This window comes from Panicum virgatum, chromosome 1K, assembly GCF_016808335.1.
Source record: "Panicum virgatum strain AP13 chromosome 1K, P.virgatum_v5, whole genome shotgun sequence".
NCBI lineage: Eukaryota > Viridiplantae > Streptophyta > Magnoliopsida > Poales > Poaceae > Panicum > Panicum virgatum.
This window is the reverse complement of record NC_053136.1, coordinates 28,489,800-28,512,822: the sequence shown is the minus strand read 5'-3', so window position 1 is coordinate 28,512,822 and position 23,023 is coordinate 28,489,800. Positions and strand designations below refer to the sequence as shown.

Here is a 23,023-nt window from a genome sequence, read left to right as displayed (position 1 = left end):
TAAATTGGGGCGCTAAGGAGCATCAACAAGCTTTTCTGGCGCCATTGCAGGGGATCGGCAACTCGAACCCTAGGGCGATCTATCTAGTTTTTTGGACTAACCCTAATTTTTATTATTGCATATACCTTTGTTTTCTTGTTTGTGTCCTTGAAAGCAGGTGGAAAAAGCTAGACACCAAACTTGGACTTCGAGAAGTCCATAATCCACTTCTACAAATTTGAACAATCGGCAACAAGATGATCGAGGAGCCTCGACATGGAACATCGACAACGTCCACATCGACATAACGGCAACAACATCAAGATTCGCTCTTTAGTGGAAGGTGCGAACTTTTGTTAGTGGCCCAGCATCCGCTATTGAGTCCCCACTCCCCTAAGCAAAAGATGATAAATAAGGTACGCCGCCATGTCAATTAATTTTAAAGACTAATGCTTTTGGGAAGAATTGTTTGTTCAAGCAATAGGTATGAAGTATGCCCGCGAAGAAAATCATGCGATCATCATCTATGAAGTGTTACTATTGTGATGAGTTTTTCGTCCAAGATCAGAGAAGTACCATGAGAAAATAATAGATTATTTTGAAGCTCCATCAAGTCTTCTTTCCAACGGATCAAGAACCGTCAACTTTGGAGATCGGTGTGAAGAATTATCGTAAAATCTTTCAACGCTGCGCGTTCTGAAATCCCTCTGGACAGATTGCAGCGCCGTAATAAAACATGCATAACTTCTTTATCCTGAGGCCAATTGGGGCAAATGACCACTTGTTGGAAAGATAATTTGATGCACCTTGCAATGGAGCAGAAGTTTGGTACATGTTCTGCACTTTATGAAGGGGAATTCATCGAGGACAGAGGCAGTAGCAACCAACGAAGAAGGTGATGACGATGTCAAAGGATGATTGGAAGGCTGTGTACGCAAAAGATGATGATTTAAAGTTGACCAAAGCTGGAGGCAACAAGATTAGAAGAACCACAACACCACATATCTTCTCCATTGGGATGCTCGATATACTTCTAATCGAGTGATGCTATCAAGGAAGGAAACCGTTCGGATCATCAACACGAAGCACAGTAGCATCTTCCAATCCCGACACCTTGGGTAAAGCAAGAACAATGGAGAAGACACATCATTGAAACTGTGATATGCTGGTAAGCAATGGTGATGACCTTGAAGCCTAGGGACGCACGACACTACGCTCCAAAGACCACATGATCGAGATCATTGACATCTTCGGATGAATTCACAAGAAGATATTGTTCTCATCAATGTCCAGCTCGACCTCAAAAGCAAATAGCAGCATATTTTTTGGATATTCAAAAGCTCCACGAAGTTCCCGTTCCAACGAATCAAGAACCAAGTCAATCGGAGATTCCTACAAGCGGGTATGGCCAAAATATTGAAGGTTGTGCACTCTGAAAATTACAGAACACAGCACCAAAAGTGAAACGGGCATAACTCCCTCGTTTGGACTCGGTTTAAGATGAATGACCACTTGTTGAAAATTTAATTTCATAAATATTTCAATAGGTCTATATTTTGGTATATGTTCTGTTGAGTATATAGGTGAGATTCCATGAAGAAGAGGCAGGAGCAACGCGATGATAACAAGATAGAGAAGATGACGATGACAACAATGAAGGGGAGCTTGGGTGATGCTTTCATCAAGCATACATGATAAAATTCAGAGGCTTGGAGCAGAGGAAGAACCCCAATGACATTGGCAAATGAAGGCACAAGCAGTCGACCTTCGATAAACGAAGATGTTGCAAACAAACCACGACGGATTACAAGAGCGCAACATTCAACACATGGAGACGTGAGAAGCAAACCACAACGGACCACGAAGAGTGCATCAAGATGACATCTCGCACAAAGCACCACGACTCCAATGAGTATGAAAAAGCTCCGAGGCCAAGGTATACATTGAATTCTCAAGCTTCGATTGGTTTTGTTGATAATCTTTAAAAATCTCATGCTCGAACAGATAGTCGGAATGAAAGTTTAAATTCTATGACTTGTTCTTTTCATGATGATAGGCTAGAGTTTCTTGAGAATGTTGATTTTATGCTTAAAGAACCTCTGCCTAATAATGAGCTCCACGCTATGCAAGAAACACATACTGCATTTAATTACACCATGCGTTATTGATGAAATTTAATTGAGGATGTGATTATGTTGCATATGTTTACAAATAATTGCAAATCTCGATCTTGCTTTGCGCTTGGTCAAGCTCATGACCCTAAAAGAGCACATGTCGGGAGAAGCCCCGAATTTCACTAACCATGCAGGACATGAAACTCAAATGATGAGGAGGGAAACCGTGCCCAAAATTTTGAACACCATCATCAACATCTTCAAGTTTCAAGAACGGACGTCGCTAAGCCTCATCAATTTTGTTCACAAGTCCAGAGATTTACAATGCAAGAAAGTTGAATATTCATGATCTCCATCAAGTCCTCGGTTCAACGCATCCATGATCGATACAATTGAAGACCCACGGGAGGAGCTATGTCTCAAACATCGGATATGCACGTGCTGAAATCAGCACGGGGCAGATTGCAGTGACGGGGAAAAAGGGGCATAACTCCGTCAATTGGAATGCGTTTTGGGCAAATGAAGACTTGTTGGAAAGAAGATTTCGTGCACCTTGCATGGATCAATTGGTTGGCACAACTCCCAATCTGGACAGAGAGGAAAATCCGTGAAAAGAAAGGTAGCGATGAAGGACAAGAAAGAAGGAGGTGATGATAATCATGTCTTTCGAATCTATTAGCGATCATGTCTCTCCTTTTTTATTTCGTTCTTTCCTTGGGTGCGCTTATTCCTAGATCTATTCTCGAGATAGATTGCATGGGGTGTTCTTATAGCTATGGTGGCTAGGAGTTCATACTGGATCTACCCAAGGCGATTCGACACGTCTAGCGTGCTTCGGGGTGCTTTTGTCCAAAGGGAGCGTTGTGACAAGGCATGGCCCGAGTAGAGAGGTTCCCGAGGGGTTGGATTGGAGGTTTTGATTTAAGGATGCTATTGATTGAAATGCATGATTTATTTGCTCGTTAGCTTGAACTACAACTAGATGACGATATGACTAGTCATGTCTTTGGTTTTGATATGGTTACGCCTATGTTCATGGATGAGATCAACCTTTACACAACACTCATATCTATTGAAGGTTTACTCTATATGTGCAATTCATGCTTCATGTTAGGATAGATCCGTTACATTAGATGGAAAACCTTAGGTAGTTCTTTGTCGATCCACGGATTGATAAACCTTGGGGAGTACTCTAAGGGAAAAGCTACCACGATCCGTGCGCTTGCGGTACATAAATTGGGGCGCTAAGGAGCATCAACAAATGGGTTTGACATCACCAAAGCCGACAAGATCTTTGACTTGTTATTGTCGGAAGGGTTGATCAAGTTGGAGCCATATCACAAGATTCCATCAGAGGACGAGCTCAAGAATATGAAGTACTGCAAGTGGCACAATGCCACGTCGCATGACACAAATGAGTGCAAGGTCTTCCGACAGCATATTCAGATGGCTTTCGAACAAGGGAGATTGAAATTTGAGGCTCCCAAGAAGATGATGAAGATCGACGGGCATCCTTTCACCATAAACATGGTTGATGTTGCCAGAGATGAGGGTTCTCCTCAAGCCAAGATTCTGACATTGTCATCAGCCAAGAGATCTGGGGCTGTTGATCCTAAAGCGCAGATAACGGCCGATGAGGTCAAAGGAAAGGGTCCGATGAAGGATGTTGGACGTTCATCGACACCACGTAGACGTGTCACGTCTCAAATGCTGTTGAACAAGTTTCAGCGTGATCGTGAAAGGCGGCAGCGTAGAAAAGAAGAGGAGCGACGCGAGCAAGATCATTGGAGGTGTTCTTTTTTTACTACTACTGGGAAGAAGGTTGACATTGCCATCGGCATATGATTGTCCCGAGTGCAATTGTGAAGGCAGCCGATCATATGAAAGGCCACATCATGAACCCTAACGACGTGAGCGCCCTCCTGTGCATGATCGGCTAGGAATAAAGGTATCGATGCATGATGGACTGGGGGGCAGGTCCATGTTATGTGATCCTGCTGGAAGAAGAATACCCGCACATGATCGGCTGGAGCAGATGGCCGATGACAGAGTGCAAGATGATCAACCGATGCAGAGAGATCCAGAACGCGATCCTGATCGTACGGATCAATCTCAATGGTGCCCAGGGGGTTTGACCAGGTCTCAAAAGCGACGTGTTCAGAGGTTACGCCAGCTGGAGATCATTGAGGAAGAACAAGAGCAAACTCTGAACAAGAAAGGAGTCAAATCACAAGTTTGGCGTGTTAAGGCTAAGGCCGATGATGAATCGGCTAGTGACAATTCTACACCGATCCAAGTTGTCGGTTCTTCAGAAAGTTCCTGATGGATGAGTTCCTAGAGGAAGAAGGGAAGTTGGGGCTTGGATTTATGTCGGCCGATTTACTAGAGGAAATTGATATCGGAGATGGTGATAGACCGAGGCCGACGTTTATTAGTGCCAACTTGGATCCCGAATACAAGCAGGAACTGAAACGTTTATTAAGAGAGTACAAAGATTGCTTTGTTTGGGAATATTATGAGATGACTGGCTTGGATAGATCCATTGTGGAACATCGTTTGCCTATAAAACCGGGATATCAACCATATCAACAAGGAGCGAGGTGATGTAATCCTAAGATTTTGCTAGATATAAAGGCCGAGATTACACGGTTAATTGAAGCTAATTTTATTCGTCAGTGTCGTTATGCCGAATGGATTTCTAACGTGGTTCCTGTTTATAAGAAAAATGGCAAGTTGCGGGTATGCATTGATTTCAGGAATCTCAACAAGGCTACGCCGATGGATGGTTACCCCATGCCGATAGCTGATATGTTGGTAGATGCTGCTGCTGAGCACAAGGTGATCAGTTTTATGAATGGTAATGCTGGGTACAACCAAATCTTTATGGAGGAAGAAGACATCCACAAAATTGCGTTCAGATGTCCAGGACATCTCGGTTTATTCGAGTGGGTAGTCATGACATTCGGACTAAAAAATATTGGTGATACGTACCAGAGAGCCATGAATTATATCTTTCATGAACTCATTGGCAAAATTGTGGAGATATACATTGATGATGTGGTTGTGAAGTCAAAGGGGCACCAAGAACATTTAGCCGATCTACGTTAGGCTTTGGAATGCACCAGAAGGCATGGTTTAAAGATGAATCCAAACAAGTGCGCTTTTGGTGTATCAGCTGACCAATTCTTGGGTTTTATGGTACATGAGCGAGGGGTTGAAATTAGTCAGAAAACTATATCAGCCATCGACAAAGTTGAAGCCCCTAAGACGAAGGTTGAACTTCAGTTATTGATCGGCAAGATTAATTTTATTCGAAGATTTGTATCTAATCTGTCGGGAAAAATTCAGTCGTTCAGTTCTTTACTGAAGTTGAAGGCCGATTAGTAATTTGTATGGAGAGAGGAACATAAGAAAGCATTGGATGAAATCAAACATTATCTGGTAAATTCCACGGTGTTGGTTCCTCCCCAAAAGCACAAGCCGTTTAAATTGTATTTATCGGCTGATGAGCGTGCTATCGGATCGGCCCTTATTCAAGAATTTGAAGGAAAAGAAAGAGCTATCTATTTTGTGAGCAGAAGGTTGCTGGATGCTGAAACCAGGTATTCTCCTGTCGAGAGATTGTGTCTTTGCTTATACTTCTCCTGTACCAAGCTTAGACATTATTTATTGTCTGCTGAATGTGTTGTTGTGAGCAAAGATGATGTTATTAGATATATGCTCTCATTGCCGATTTTAAAAAGGAGAATAGGGAAGTGGATTTTGGCATTATCAGAATTTGATTTGAGATATGAATCGGCTAAAGCAGTTAAGGGTCAAGCCGTAGCCTATTTTTTTTGTGTAACATTGTGGACCAGAGCTAAGCAAAGTAGATCTTGTTCCTTGGACTTTATTCTTTGATGGATCTTCATGTGAGAACGGTTCTGAAATTAGTGTGGTGCTGATTTCCCCTCGGGGGGCAAATTTTGAGTTCTCATTTCCTATTGAAGCCTCTGCAATCAATAATCAAGCTGAGTATCGTGCTATTCTCAAGGAGATTCAATTACTTCGAGAGATCAAAGCCGATGCTGTTGAGATTTTTGGAGATTCTATACTGGTGATCAATCAGTTAGTTGGGGAGTATGAATGCAAAGATGATATTTTACAATTATATCATGAAGAATGTCTCCGGCTGCTAAAAGAATTCAAGAAGGTAACCATCGAGCATGTTCCCAAAGCTCATAACAGTGATGCAAATCGGCTAGCTCATCATGCTTCAGGATATCAGCCGATGGAAGGAATAATGGCCTTGGAGTTAACAGCCGATGATTGGAGGAAAGAGATTATTGATTATCTGAAAGATCCATCCAAGAGAGTGAACAGAAAAATCAAATTCCAGACAATCAAGTATGTATTATTGGAGGAAGATTTATATTATCGGACAATTGATGGGGTTTTTCTCAAATGCATTGATAAAGAAGAAGCAAAGGTGTTAATGGGTGAAATTCATGAAGGTGTCTATGGATCCCATCTATCGGCCTATAAGATGAAATGGGTGATCAGGAGGTACGAATATTTTTGGCCGACGATACTGGAAGATTGCTTCATGTATTACAGAGGTTGCCAAGAATATCAGAAGTTTGGGAGCGTGCAAAGAGTTCCTGCGTCAGCCATGAATCCCATAATCAAGCCCTGGCCGTTTAGAGGATGGAGAATTGATTTGATCGGCTAGATATATCCTCCATCTATCATAAGTTTATCTTGGTAGCCACTAATTATTTCACCAAGTGGGTTGAAGCGATTCCTCTGAAAAATGTTACATCGAAAGAGATGATTGAATTCGTCAAAGACCATATTATCTATCGGTTTGGTATTCCACAGACCATTACGACCGATCAGGGTACTATATTTACGTCAGATGAATTTAAGGAATTTGCTACTAGAATGGGGATTAAATTGCTGAATTCTTCTCCATATTATGCCCAAACTAACGGTCAGGCAGAAACATCTAATAAAGGGGTCATCAAATTGATCAAGATGAAGATTGATGAATATCCTAGAAAATGGCATACTGTGCTTCATGAAGCTTTATGAGCATACAGAATAGATTGTCATGGTGCTACAAAGGTGTCTCCATATCATTTGGTATACGGACATGAAGCTATTCTCCCATGAGAGTTGAAACTTGATTCACGGCGTGTCACGTTTCAGAATCAATTAACGGCCGATGAATATTCTGCTCTGATGAAAGATGAACTAGAGGATTTGGCTGGCCATCGGCTGAAGGCTCTTATAAATGTTGAGGCGAATAAACCCAGAGTTAGCCGATGGTATGATAAAAAGGTAAAATCCAAAACTTTTGAGCAAGGGGAATTGGTTTGGAAGTTGATACTGCCGATAGGAACAAAAAGTTCAAAATTCGGTAAATGGTCGTCAACGTGGCAGGGACCATTCAGAGTAAACAGATGTGTTCCTGGCAATGCTTATATTTTAGAGACACTCGAAGGGGAAGAGTATTTGAGTTATCGGTTGAATTATTATGGCCGACACGATATGTGTCGCCCTTAGTGCAAAAAATTCACACAATCCAAGCTGCTCAGATTCAGGTCAGGGTTGGTTTTTTTTTTGCATTATCAAGTGAGAAGTTGCAATGAAAATTGACAAGAAAGGGGAAATACTTCGTTAATAATATCATTTACAAAAAGACCGATCAGATGATCTGGCCGATACAGCAAAAGTTGTTTCTAGGAAGATGCTACTCCTAGAAATCTAATCATCGGCAAATACATTGCCGATGACCGCCTCTATGCTGACATCTTCGGAGATGGCGACGGCTGGCATCTCCATGTCGTCGGTGAGCTCTTCGAAGGCCCACCAGTCTTCGCTGCCCAGCAGGAAGTGGACCGGTTCGATTTGCAGGAAGTCGTGGCCGGACTCGAACTGAGCTATGGCGAGGGCTACAGCGGCGCCGCGGCAGACTCCATGTCCGGCAACCTCCCGGATGCGGTTGGGGATGTCCTCTAAGCGGGCGGCGACGGTGTTGCCGCGAGCGTTCACCGATCCGGTCGCGGTGGCGGCTGCAGCATGGAGGGCTTGGATCTGCGACTTCAGAACTAAAGTGAAGGGTCAGAAAAGAGATCGGTGAAGCAAGAGAAAGCAATGCTTTAGGAGGAGTGACTTACAGGCGGCCCTGGAGTCGGCGGCTGTAAGTTGGGCCCGGACAATGGCCCGGTCGGCTTGTGCCACCTCCAATTCGGAGGCGAGACGCTGAGACCTGATGGTCTCCTGGGAGTAATTCTCGCGAGCTTCATCGTTCTCGCGAAGGAGCTGGCGAATGTACTCCTTGGTGCTCTCGGGAACACCAGGAAAGGGGGGTCCCTCCGAGTTGGAGGAACCAGAAGAAGCATCGTCACTGCACATAAAAGAGGCAGAGAAATTAGAGATCGAAAGTTGAACAAAAATGTGGCACTCCGATGATGTGAGAACATGGCTTACTCCACGCGGCAGCGGATCGCCGGCGGAATATCAGAGGGGCCCTCATCGGTGCGCTTGGAACCCGCCATTGCTACAGGAAGACCTAGGGTTTTTGCTGAAAGAAGAAGGAAGGATGCTGTAGCTAATGGAGACTTGTTGCCGATGCAGAGCTAAGGGATAATATTTATGGCCCAGTCTGGGTAAGTGAAAAGACGGAAGGTGAATCGGCGCATTGGATTTGCGCAAATGGAAGGCGAAAGGCCAGGGGCAAAGAAGAGTTTTACCCAGTTGTACGGGGTAAGCCGTGTGCACGGGGTACGAGCAATGGCTTTGAATGCTGGTTGGAGTAATTTTGGAACAAAATAAATTATTCCGAAACTGGGGGGCATATGTTGACACCGTTTTTTGACACGTGTCAAGGAAGGTGATTTTTGTGAAGAAAAGATAGCCGATTTGGAAGAAACCAAAAGATGTACAGGGTTGGAATCAGCCGATGGAGTCCGTCCAATGGGTCAGAGGAATATTCTGCGAATATGCTGATCAGCTAGCTCTGGTGCTCGGCCGATGGAGAGTTGCCGATGAAGTCAAGGAAGAAGAAGAGGATCCGGACTCTACAAGAATCTTGATGGTTCGGTTATAATATGTTAAGTAGTTTATCTTTTAGATAGTTTTTTCTTTATGGTCAAGTAATATTTGTCATGATCGGATAGGACTTGATAGCGCTGGGCTATATATATCAGTTGTAAGGGACCAGAAAAACTTGATACACATCCAATACAACACAATTTTACAATTCCTTTGCACTTTTTTTGGCGACTTCACCTTTTCTTTTCTTTTTCGACGAGTTCTTTCAAGTCGATCAATGACACCTCACATTCGAGCGACTTGATTTGCTGGTGAGTTTTCGTTTTACCGAGTATATTTCAGCTTTAGCTACCGGGCGCATCGCTGTGGCTTCGTTCAAATCTATTCAAAAGTTATCGAGTTTATCTAGACTTTGACTTCCGGGCGCATCGCTGTCGTCTCGTCTAGATTTATTCACCAATTATCGATATCGGTTAGATTTGTAGGTTTTCCTATGCTTTTTGGTCATTATCACATCTAAAAACATACTAGATCGGCTTTAGGTTTTGTAGTAACACTTTTGTTATCTCAAGAGCCAGTTTAGATCTGTTTTTAGCTCACATCATTTGAGTTACACATTCATAGCTTAGATCTTGTCATACATACACGATCGGCTGTTCAAAGCCGGTTTTATCGTTTAGCGCATCGGCTCATCCTGCCGATGCGCTTTTTTTACTACGCATTTGCATTTAATATCTTTTTGTCGTCTATAGTATCGGGAAAGCTTGCCGATACGGCTATCTAAGAGATATTCGGAATCCCAGCCGATACGCTTTTAAATTTGACCTTGTTTTCTCCCTTGTCAATTTCAAGTCAAATTGACTGGCACGCTTGGTTGACTTTCCGTGACTCGACAAATACTTGCCCTCGAATTCCAATCTGTTGATTTTTGCGTCAACACACTTGCACGTGACTCTGGGCGAGAGGATGACGGATTAGACAGAGTTGAGAGGTTGTGGCATGTGCCCTCAGACTCACTAGCCTATGCTACACTACACGACTCCTTTGCACCACGCTCTACTCCAACCAGTGAAGCTGTCACGCATCCGTGCCCCAAGCAAAAGGCTTCGTTTTGTTCGTCGTCCGCCCCGCGACGGCGACGTTGGACGAATGGAAGGAGAGGACGTTTTGTTTCGCCAATGGAACCAACCCGGAGCAGAATTTCTTCCTTTGCGGCCTGGCTCGGTTGCTATGGAGTGGAGGCCACTGCAAGTCCGCAATCAAGAGTCCTTGCGGGTTAAAAAGAAACGCGAGGTCTCCAAGCGACAGTCTCCATCCCACTTGTGACCTTGTGGGTAGATAGATAACTCTGAAAGCAAGCAATGTTTGATTTGTTGAATCGAAAACAAATCATAGTTTTTTATTAGTTAGTAACTAGCAAACCGTTACATCGGAAGAAAAAAAAACCAATACATCCTCTGCTGAGGTGGAGTAAAATTTACCGAATTATATGTATTGGCATACACAGAGCCTTATAACAACGACCAAATCGACTGCATCTCACTCCACATCCAAACATACCCACACCATCAATGTTATGCTAACAAAATCTCAAAGAAAATATTATGACAACAAAAAAATATGCTGATTTTAATTGTTCCACCCGTTCCAATTTTGTGACGACGCAATAAATACAAACAACTAACATCAAGGATTTCTCAAAAAGAAAAAAAAAACTAACTACAAACAAGGTCAACTTGGGGCAGCTCTTGAAGAAGCAAGCAAGACAAGGTTTAGCATGTATACCTAGTTAGGACCTTGGACTATAGCAAGTTTTGAGAACTTAGGGACAAAATTGAAATCGGTCATACATCACATATAAAAGTTAACTAATTTGTACAAAACGAAAAGAAAGTAGATATGAAAGGATGGCAAGCGGCAGGTTCTAGCACAAGTTACTACTACATCCCTATATTGAAAGAATTCAACAAGCTATGAGCACAATAGTGAAGGGTGGGTTGAATTCTTGATGGTTTTTTCAGTAATTATTGCTCATATAATCCTTGTCACGTCCTGAACCATGATAAGATTCCTAACTATTTTATGACTAAATGTTAGTGCTTTCTGTTTGATGGCAGCTAAATAATTAATTACCAGAAGCACCCATCTCAATTACCTGTTATATTTCCATTCCCAAAAAAAATCATTCATGCATCTTATCTCCAAAAAGCTGATGATGAGCAGATGGCATCATCCATCGCATTACTCAAGAGTTCAACCAAGCTTTCTTCTGGCACAAGCTATTAATAGGTACTAGATGTCAATTCATCCTATCATCCGGGGTCATCTTCAGCCTCAGCCTAATCATTTTAGCTCCTTAGCATCCTCACAACTCAAAACTCTTCAATGCAGTACAGCTAACAGAGATTGGTGGCTTTCATGCCATACTGCTCGATAGCTTGAGTGCTTCATCCACACGTCCTTGCTCAGAATAGCTGTTAACTAGGGAATTGCGTATCATGCTATTCGGGCTACATCCATACTCTGACATTTGCTCAAAAACTTCAGTTGCCAAGCCAACCAGCCCATTCTGGCACAATGAACCAATGAGCATACTTAATGTTGCTTCATCTGGTGGGCACTGCTTTCTAAACATCTCAGCTATAAGCTCCCTAGCATCCTCCCATCGCTTTGCTCTACACAAACCCTTCAGTGCAGCGCTGTAGCAAATAATGTCAGGCTCACATGGCATGCTTCTTAGTAACTTGAGAGCTTCTTCCACACGGTTTTGTTCAGAGAATCCGTTGATGAGAGAACTGTAAATGACAATATTAGGCGTGCATTTATACTTATGCATTAGCTCTGAAATTTCAGTTGCATACTCGACAAACCCTTTGTGACACAAGTTATTGATCAGTATACTGAACGTGACTTCATCTGGGGGGCAGTTCGTTCGAACCATCTCGAGTATAAGTTCTCCTGCATCCTCCCATCGCTCAGCCCTACACAAGCCCTTCAATGCAGAACTATAACAAATGGTGTCAGCCTTGCATGGCATGTTGTTTAATAACTTCAAAGCATCATCTACACAGTCTTGTTCAGAAAGGCCATTGATAAGGGTGCTATAGATAATAACATTAGGCATACAATTGTACTTTGGCATTTTCTCAAAAACTTCAATTGCACACTTAACCAACCTTTTTTGGCACAAGTAGCTGATTAGGGTACTGAATGTTACTTCATTTGGGAGACAGTCATCGTTACCCATCTCAGCTACAAGCTTCCCAGCATCCTCCCACTGCTCAGCTCTACACAAACCCTTCAACATATAATTATAGGTAACAACATTTCGTTTGCATGGCATGCTTTTGAATAGCTTGAGAGCATCATCCACGCTCCCATGTTCAACAAAGCCATTGATGAGAGAATTATACATGATAATGTCAGGTGAGCATCCGTAGTTTGAGATTTCCTGAAGAACTTCAAGGCCATAGCCAACTAGTCCTTTTTGGCACAAACAATCAATGATTAACCCAAATGTGACTTCATCAATGGTCAGGTTGTTTCTAATCATCTCAGCGGCAAGCTTCCCGACATCCTCCCAACGATCAGCTCTGCACAGTCCCTTCAGAACAGATCGGTAGCAAACAGTGCTAGGCCTCCATGGTATGCTTCTTAGTAACTCAAGAGCATCATCTACCCACCCATGTTCAGAAAAGGCGTTAACAAGGGCACTGTAAGTAAAATTATCAGGCTTACATCCGTACTCGGACATCTGCTTGACAACTTCCATTGCACAGTCAACCAACCCTCTGTGGCACAAGTAACTGATCACTGTGTTGAATGTCACTTCATCTGGGGGGCAATCCTTCCTAACCATCTCAGTAATAAGCTCTCCAGCATCCTCCCAACGCTCACCTCTGCACAAACCCTTTATCGCGGCGTTGTAACTGAAGATGTCTGGCTTGCACGGCATGCTGTTGAATAAATCAAGAGCCTCCTCCACGCGCCCCAGCTCCGCAAGGCAACTGATGATTTCATTGTAAACAATCACACCCCGCGTGCACCCACACTTGGACATCTGATCAAGAACTCCCATTGCACGGTCCACCAATCCGTTCTGGCATAAGGAGTGGATCATCATACCAAACGTGAGATCATTTGGGGGGCACCCGCTCCGGATCATCTCCGCGACGAGCTCCTCGGCGTCGTCCCACTCCTTGGCGCTGCACAGGCCCTTGAGCAGGGTGCTGTTGGTGTACGAGTTGGGGGCGAGCGGCATGCCGGCGACGAGGCGCCGCGCGTCGCCGAGGCGACCCTCGCGGCAGTAACCCGCGACGAGCGTGTTGTAGGTGACGACGTCGGCGGCGCCGGACGCCGCGAGGGACGACAGCATCCGCTCGGCGTCGGCGAGCCGGCCCCCCGCGCGGCAGTACCCCGCGACGAGGGTGTTGCGCGCGACGGCGTCGGCGGTGCCCGCGCGCTCCGACGCCCGGAGCACGCGCTCGGCGTCGTCGAGGCGGCCCGCGGCGCAGAGCTTCTTGATGAGGAGGGTGCAGGGGACCACGGCGGGGCGGTCGGGGTCCCGCATGGACTCCACGAGGAGGAGCGCGGCGTCGAGGTCCCCGAGGCGGACGAGGTGGTTCAGCCGATGGTTAGCCCCGCCCCCTCCCGCGCCGCGCCGGGACGGGCGCGCAGGCGCGCGCGGGTTGACCCACCTGGAGTTGGCCGCCGCGGCGGCCAGGCGGATGCGGGCGCGCTGAGGCTTGTGTCTCGTCGGAGGGAAGGGGTGCGCGGAGACGGCAGCGGCGGGATGAGACGGCGAGCAGGTGGTGCCGGCGGCGACAGGTGGGTGTTTCATTTTCAGCGGCAGCGCGCGCGGTGACAACGGGTGAGTGGATGAGGAATGCACTCTCCGAATTTTGTACAGTCTAGATAAGGAAACCATTCTAGCATTAGCATTACATTTTCTGCATTTTTTTGGTAAAACTAGACTCTCCATTTAATTTTAAAGGCAAAAGCCTCAAACTTTCCTAAAATATAAAGTCTGATCCCAATATATTTCTCAAAGAAAAAGAAAATATATTTACCTCATGTGATAAAGCAACTTTGAAGTCCAGTGATAAGAGAAATAACTTTTTACTCTGTGAAAGTTAAGAAAAAGTAACTTCATAGTGTATTAATATTAAAAAAGTAAATTTTATGATTCATTCTTTTATAAAGAAAATAACTTTGTACTCCATAAAAGCTAAGAAAAAGTAACATTGTAGTATATGAATTTTAGAAAAGGTAACTTTCTAGTTTATGATAGGAAGTAACTTGCAAATAATATAGATAATATGAAGCAACTTGTGACTAATTTATATTATAGAGGAATAAAATTTATTTTTGAAAAAGTAACTTCGTCATTTAATTTGATCAAAATATACTCATGTGAGAGCTTATTTTGATGGTCTTATTAAAATGGATATAATAGTATAATCAATTTTTTGATTTATCTAGAATCTTAGGTTAAGATGATCCAATAGAACAATATTTCAAATATTTTAGTGAATATGTCAATATAATCTTATAAAGTTGTAATTTCTCACTTTTCACCTTCTCATTCAATTATCAATTGTTATATACAAGAAAAATAATTGATAGCTATTTTTTCTGCTAGCAATAAATAAGATTAAATATAAAAAAAGAGGGTGAAGCTCTTTAGACCGAATCTTAGAGTGGGCTCTCCGGCCCACCCTCTAGATCCGCCCATGGTTAGCAAGTAAAAAGAAGCTTTATATATAGTTGTACCTAGTGATGGCAGACATGTCAGATGAATTGGTGGGAATTACAAACCCGTTCTTGACAAGACACGCGGCACTTGGTCGCGCCTACCCTTGACTAGTCTACAGTTAAATAGTATACCCATAAGACCAGGTTTGTCGGTTCCGTGCTGTTAGCACTTGGACGTCTGATCCAGATGCTAGCGTTGAACGGTGTGACAACAATCCGATTTAATTGCCATCAGCTATTGCATGCTTAGTTTAAAACTTTCATCGAAACACATGCTTATGTTGCACGCAACATCGATGGATTTCTATTTTGTTCTTCATAAGCTTGAAGAATATCTTCCTTATTTGGGCTTGGAGCTCGAATGAACCGTGCCTTCGACGATCTCAAATTGGGAATGAACTCAACTCAACTCGATTCATCGAGATCTTACAAAAAATAGCACAAAAATCCCAAAATATGCAAAAGAAACAGAGTTTGTCTCCCTTAAAATCACAACATGGTTTGAAACATCCCGAAATTTCTATTGCAACATCTCAAAACACACATTGCAACATAAAAAAACACCTTATGTAACATTTTTTTTAAAATAATTGATCCAGCAAAATAACATGCTGCAACATCTCTATTTGTTTAGATCATTTGTTTATTTCAACATTCCTAATGACTTTCTGTAACCTGTAACCTTGCCAATTTCAACATCACAAATCATATATTGCAACATAAAACAGTTACTGCAACAATTTAAATCATCAGCTGTAACATAAAACAAATAAGAATTCCCCACAATCACCTGTAGCAATTCCGGTGACACCTTGCTATTTGCTAGTGGAATCGAGCTAGTAGCCACCGGCCCACCCCAAGTCACCAGGACCAAGTTTCTTGCGTGGTTTTGGTGCTTGGACCGCCTCATCGCCCTGCCATCCTCATCAGTTTGCCAGTGAATCGAGCAACTCCAGAAGTGCAGACAGTGATAGACCTCTGGATCGACACAGTACATAAACCGAGTAGGATTTCTTTCTTTTTCTTTACATCAAGAGCAAAAGACTCTAGATCTATTGCATAAGCAATATATGAAGGAACGCAGTGAGAGAGTAGAGAGAGACCATCACCACCAGCGTTTGAGCTCGATCCGGCGGCCATCTCCGGTTCGCTGATGACGATCTGCTCTAGGGTAGCGACGAGCGGGGCAGTGGAGTCGCTGATCAACGTCGATGGAGACGGTGGTGTAGCTTCCCGCTGCTCCAGCGCAACCTCTAGATCGGCTAGGGTTTAGAATGTGGGAGGGAGTACTGGTGGCGCGGCGAACTTCCGTCCCCGTGCCCCGGCCCCTTCACCCCTCTTTATTTAGCGCTGTGCAGCGGGGGCCCACCAACCATTAAGGTTGAGCGCCCCCGATCAGGGCGCAAATCAAGGTCCTAATAGACCGTTGGGTCTATTAGGAAAGAGATCAATCCAACATTCTCCCCCTTGATCTCACTTTGTTCTTTTAACTTTATACTTTAACTTGAAACTTTTTCCTTTAGTTGTTCCATCACAGATTAATGAATAGAGCATGCTTTATCGTCACGGTCCAAGACCGACGGACTCAACAGCTACCATACACATCACTGTTTTGAAACAAATTCTTTATCTCTTGGGCCTTTTTGTTTTCCAGAAATCACAGGCTTTCCCTTAAACCCATGCCGGCTATGTGTTCCATGAACACATTGGGTGGTAAGCCTTTAGTGAGCGGATCCGCAAGCATTTTCTTTGTACTTATATGCTCGAGTGTAATAGAGTGATTCTGGATTTTCTCATTCACAACATAAAACTTTATGTCAATGTGTTTGGCAGCACCACTTGACTTATTGTTGTGAGCATAAAACACTGCTGGTTCATTGTCGCAGTACATTCTGAGTGGTCTTTGAATACTGTCTACCACTCTTAAACCGGGTATAAATTTCTTTAACCATTCAACCTGCCCTAAGGCCTCATAACATGCTACAAATTCAGCGTACATCGTCGATGATGCAGTGACGCTTTGTTTGGAGCTTTTCCACGATATAGCTCCCCCTGCGAGTGTGAACACATAACCGGACGTGGACTTTCGGTCATCGATGTCCCCCGCAAAATCCGCATCTGAGTACCCTTCTATCTCTAGGGAATCGGATTTTCTGTATGTTAGCATGAGGCCTTTTGTGCCTTGCACATAACGTAATGCTTTCTTTACCATAATCCAGTGTGCTTGTCCTGGATTACTTTGATATCTGCCAAGTATCCCGGTAACAAAAGCTAAGTCAGGACGTGTACAAACTTGAGCATACTGTATGCTTCCTACAGCTGAAGCATATGGAACCGCTTTCATTTGATCGATCTCATACTGGTTCCTGGGACATTGAAATTTCCCAAATCTATCGCCCTTGACTATTGGAGCAGGTGAAGGCTTGCACATATGCATACTGTATTTCTTTAGAACTTTTTCTAAGTATGTCTTTTGTGACAGTCCTAATACCCCCTTTGTTCTATCTCGGTGAATTTCAATTCCCAAAACAAATGAAGCTTCACCGAGATCTTTCATATCAAAATTTGAGGACAAGAATTTCTTTGTCTCCAGTAGCAGACCAACATCACTACTAGCAAGTAGAATGTCATCCACATATAGGATCAGGAAAATAAATTTTCCACTTCTGAACTTTGCATAAATGCAATTGTCCTCCTCATTTTCTTTAAAACCAAATTTTCTTATGGTTTCATCAAACTTTAAATACCACTGCCTAGAGGCTTGCTTTAATCCATAAATGGATTTCTTTAAGCGACACCCCATATGTTCTTTTCCTTTCACGACAAAACCTTTTGGTTGTGCCATGTAAACGTTTTCATACAAATCCCCATTAAGGAATGCCGTCTTTACATCCATCTGATGTAACTCTAAGTCATAATGTGCCACCAATGCCATTATAATTCTGAAGGAATCTTTACACGAAACCGGAGAAAAAGTTTCGTTATAGTCTATCCCTTCTCTTTGCGTAAAGCCTTTTGCCACGAGTCGTGCTTTGAACCTTTCTACATTCCCTTTGGAGTCATGTTTTATCTTGTAAACCCATTTACAGCCTACTGTTTTGGCTCCTTTAGGAATTTCCTCTAAGTCCCAAACACCATTGGAACTCATTGATTTCATCTCATCTTTCATAGCTTCCAGCCATTTGGATGAGTGAATACTTCTCATGGCTTCTTCATATGAAGCGGGATCACCCTCCATATGAACCTCTTCTGTATTATAAACTTCATAGTCGCTAGAAATATCCGACCTTCTTTCTCTTTGTGACCTTCTAAGGGCCACTGCTTGTGGCACATTTTGTACCTCAACTTCTGGCACATTTTCCATAAGGGGTTGTAGCACCTCCTCCTCATGTCCAACCGCGGGTTCAGGCGGTTCCTGGATGACAGGTTCCAAACCTTCGCTCACTGTTGGTATGGGTGGAGTTGCGACAGGTGTTGACACCGTAATAACTGGAATAGTTGGCGCAGCAACAACTGAAGAAGGTACTGACGTCACTATTTCAGGCACTTTTGGTGCAGCATCAACAGGTAGTGAGAAAAATGGCTCTTGAATCATAGGAGTAGGCACATACACCCGCTTCTCCTCAAGGTCAATTTCTCTAGGTACCATGCTCCCCCTTATCATTTCACTTTCTAGAAAGACAGCATGTCTCGTTTCTACAAACTTTGTATGTCTGTCTGGGCAGTAGAAACGAAAACCTTTCGACTTTTCAGGATAGCCTATAAAATGACAGCTTACAGTTTTGGGATCCAGTTTTCCAATATTTGGATTAAACACTTTAGCCTCAGCTGGGCTCCCCCAGACCCGTAGGTGAGTCAGTGAGGGTTCTCTTCCTGTCCATAGCTCATACGGCGTTTTGGGCACCGATTTGCTTGGCACTCTATTGAGAATATGGATGGCGGTTTTCAACGCCTCCATCCACAAACTCAATGACAATGAGGAATAACTCATCATACTGCGTACCATATCCATTAGTGTACGGTTGCGCCTTTCAGCTACTCCATTTTGCTGAGGCTCCCCCGGTGTAGAGTATTGGGCAACTATACCATTTTCCTGTAAAAACCTCGCAAAAGGTCCAGGAACTTGTCCATAAGGGGTATGTCGACCGTAGTACTCCCCTCCACGGTCTGATCTTACTATTTTAATTCTTTTGTCAAGCTGATTTCCAACCTCAGCTTTGAATATTTTAAATTTATCCAATGCTTCAGATCTTTCTTTAATTGGATAAATGTAACCATAGCGGGAGTAATCGTCTGTGAATGTTATGAACAAATCATAGCCATCCACACTTTTCACAGGAAACGGTCCACATATATCAGTGTGAATTATTTCTAATGTTCCTGTACTTCGTTTGGCACCCTTTTTAATTTGCTTTACAAATTTTCCTTTAATTCATTCAACGCATTGTTCAAAATCAGAGAACTCTAGCTGTGGAAGAATTTCACTTTTCATTAATCTTTCAATTCTCCCCATCGAAATATGGCCTAAACGACAGTGCCATAATTTCGATGAAGTATCTTGAGTTCTCTTCCTTTTCTTTGTTTCTTTCTCTGACAAGGATTCATTCACATTCACATTACATACAGAATGCACTTTATCACGCATAGACAATAAATAAAGATCATTGTAAAGGACAGCATCACCAATACAATTATTATCAAACCATAGTTCACATTTGCCATTCGCAAAATGACAACCAAAACCATCTGTGTCTAAGCGTGATACACTGATCAAGTTTCTTTGAAGCGAAGGAACAAATAAAACATCTTTTAATACAAGCATGAAACCATTAACTAGCTCGAGGGAGATATCGCCAACAGCTTCCACATCTGCTTGTACTCCGTTCGCGACTTTAATTTGTCTTTCGCTTCTTAGCGTAGTCCTTGTCGAACGGAATCCCTGTAAAGAATTTGCAACATGCACAGTTGCACCAGAATCAATCCACCAAGTAGATTTAGAAAACTTTAAATACAGGGATTCATTAACAAATGAAATTACATTCTCACCATTCTTTGCCATTATCATTTTTAAATAAGCGGGACAATCTGCTTTGCGATGCCCCTTGTCAAAACAGTGGAAGCACTCATCTTGTGCTGGAGTGCGCTGTTGCTGACGCTGTTGCTGATACTTCTGTGGCATAGGGGCTTTGTCTTTAGCTTTAGAGGAAGAAGCAGCTTGGAAAGGCCTTTTCTTGTTATTATGCACAAAATTGACAGACCCACCATTCTATTTCTTGAGTCTATCTTCCTCTTGTGCACACATTGCAATTGCCTTTTCCATGTTCCACTTCTCTGGCTGTGAGTTATAGTTTACAACGTAACGTTGCAAATTCTTTTGGCAGAGAGGCGAACACCAGGTGCACCATAAACTCTTCTTTGAGATCCAAGTCCATTGGTTTGAGCTTGGAGTTCAAAGCACACATCCCCATGATATGATCTCTTATCGTACCGGCATTGCCATAGTACCTTTTTGTGACCAACTGCTCTATGATCTGTGTGGCATAAGTCTTTGAAGAACCAGTAAACTGATTTTTTATCCTTGCAAGGTATTCTGCAGCTGAATCACACTCTCCAATTGAACCCAAAATATTAGGATCAATTATGTTCTTTATAACTGCCACACATTTCTTGTTGGCGTTATTCCACTTTGTCTTTTCGAGATCATAAGCCATCTTTAAGGGAGCATAGTCCCTTTGCTTTTTCTGCCACTCAGCATCAGTGTCAGAATCTCCTCTCACTGGAGCCGGTGGCTCAGTGGGCTTTGGAGTGGTGATAATCTCATCCACTTCTCCACAGACGAAAGCAAGATCAACTTTCTTGATCCATTCACCATAGTTGTCTCCTTTTAGTGTTGGGATGTGACTGATGAATCCCATCAAATTCATCCCCGCTGAAAATTTCAAAAAATAGTGAGAACATAATAACAATAATTGCATGTAAAATTTCAACGTTGGTCAAAATAGAACATACAACTGTTTATGCAATTAAATCTATATCACCGTTGGGCAGAAATAGAAATAAATGCACAAAAACTATGAAATTACAGTATTGTAATTAACAACGTTGGTTAGAAAATTAACAATACTATAATCCTCAAAAATAACCTTTTAATCATGCTCTTAAACTTTAATTGTCTCGTTGGTTCGAATTAAAGTAAAGAACAACTGTAATAACTTTTGCAGTGGAAACATGTAGAAAATTTCTATTTTCAGAAGCGAAACTATAAACTTTTATCTCTAAACAATAAACACGTTGGTGCAAAATTGAATAGAGATCAAACTATAATCAAAACCATTCAAAAAACTATTGAAATTGCTTCTGGAAAAATAGAAAAAACAATAAAACGAAACACTGTGCAGGCAGCCCAGAAGCAAAACCGGCCCGCGGCCTGCTCGGCCACCTTCTCTTGGGCCCGAGGCCCGACAGCCAATGGCCGGGCCGCCGAATCGGCCCGCCGCGGCGTCCCCTCCCCCCGCCCGCATGGGCCGTCTGCAGCCCAGGAGGCGAGACACTATCTCGGCCGCCGATTTTGATCGGACGGTCGTCCGCGCGTTTCGCCGGATCAAAACCCGTCGGCTCCGCGGCGTCCCCAAAACCCTAGGTCATTCGCCCCTCCCCTTTCTCTCTCCACGCGACGCAGCGGCGACCCGAGCGTCCATGGCGGCTGGGGAAAAGCGTGGCCGGCGCCGCCGTCGGCCCCCTCGCCGGCACGCGCGCTCCGCCCGTGCGAGAGCGCGCCGCCGTCGAGCGACCTGGCGGTGGTGCCCTAAGCCCTCGCGCGCGCGCTCGTGCCCCCGGAGTCCCGAACGGCGAGCGGCTGCTTGCTGTGGTGCGCCCCCTTGGCGAGGGCGGCGCTCATCCGTCCCGCACAAGTGCGGCCATGGGTGACGCATAGACCAAGTAAGTCCGGCGTCCCCTTTCCTCTAGGGTTAGGGTTAGGGTTTCACTGTTGAACTCGATTTGCCATCGATTCTCTCTGTTCTTTTCGATTTGCATCGTATTCTTTCTTTTCCTTTGATTTCTTTCGATTCACAGACGAATCCAATTTTCCCAATCTCGATCTACACGTGTGTAGGCGACTGATACCATTGATAGACCTCTGGGATCGACACAGTACATAAACCGAGTAGGATTTCTTTCTTTTTCTTTACATCAAGAGCAAAAGACTCTAGATCTATTGCATAAGCAATATATGAAGGAACGCAGTGAGAGAGTAGAGAGAGAGACCATCACCACCAGCGTTTGAGCTCGATCCGGCGGCCATCTCCGGTTCGCTGATGACGATCTGCTCTAGGGCAGCGACGAGCGGGGCAGTGGAGTCGCTGATCAACGTCGATGGAGACGGTGGTGTAGCTTCCAGCTGCTCCAGCGCAACCTCTAGATCGGCTAGGGTTTAGAATGTGGGAGGGAGTACTGGTGGCGCGGCGAACTTCCGTCCCCGTGCCCCGGCCCCTTCACCCCTCTTTATTTAGCACTGTGCAGCGGGGGCCCACCAACCATTAAGGTTGAACGCCCCCGATCAGGGCGCAAATCAAGGTCCTAATAGACCGTTGGGTCTATTAGGAAAGAGATCAATCCAACAGACAGGTATGGCGGGGAAGCGGCAGAGTCTACCAGCTGCATTTTAAAGTGATCGGGTGCTCTAGCCTAAGAGAAGGAGGGGGTGAATTAGGCACTAATAAAAACTTTGACCTATGGCTCCAATTAGTTTGCACAAAACTAAAACTAAAACATACTATCTAGATGTGCAACTAGGTTGTTCTAGTGTGAAACCCCTATCCCAAAAGAGTTTAGCAACCTATAGCCTTTCCTATAAAAAACTATTCTATGAAAGTAAAGGCACACAAATTGCTAGAATGAAATGCGGAAGCTTAAAGAGCGGGATAGGAGATAGCAAACTCTTGACGCGGGTGTTTATCCCGTGGTTCGGTTAGCCACAAAGGCACACCTACATCCACGTATTGTAGCACTCACTAAGAGTATTGCTACTCGGCCACCAAGTCTCTTCCGTGAACACAATCACGATCACCTTGGCCCCGGGTTCCACTAAGGAGCTTCACCACAAAGGATGGGGGTCTCCACATCCCCCGCACAAAGAT

At 43.8% G+C, this 23,023-nt stretch overlaps 1 protein-coding gene across 1 annotated transcript; it reads right to left on the bottom strand.

Annotated features, from left to right (window-relative positions):
* Window positions 1-10,607: 10,607 nt before the first annotated feature.
* LOC120701367 (pentatricopeptide repeat-containing protein At1g09900-like) lies at window positions 10,608-14,015 on the bottom strand. Its single transcript, XM_039985451.1, has one exon. The coding sequence runs from the start codon at window positions 13,969-13,971 to the stop codon at window positions 11,548-11,550; it is 2,424 nt and encodes an 807-aa protein (XP_039841385.1). The 5' UTR covers window positions 13,972-14,015; the 3' UTR covers window positions 10,608-11,547.
* Window positions 14,016-23,023: the final 9,008 nt, after the last annotated feature.

Bases quoted from the DNA above. Each gene is read 5' to 3' on its own strand.
- LOC120701367 (XM_039985451.1), bottom strand. From the start codon at position 13,971: ATGAAACACCCACCTGTCGCCGCCGGCACCACCTGCTCGCCGTCTCAT.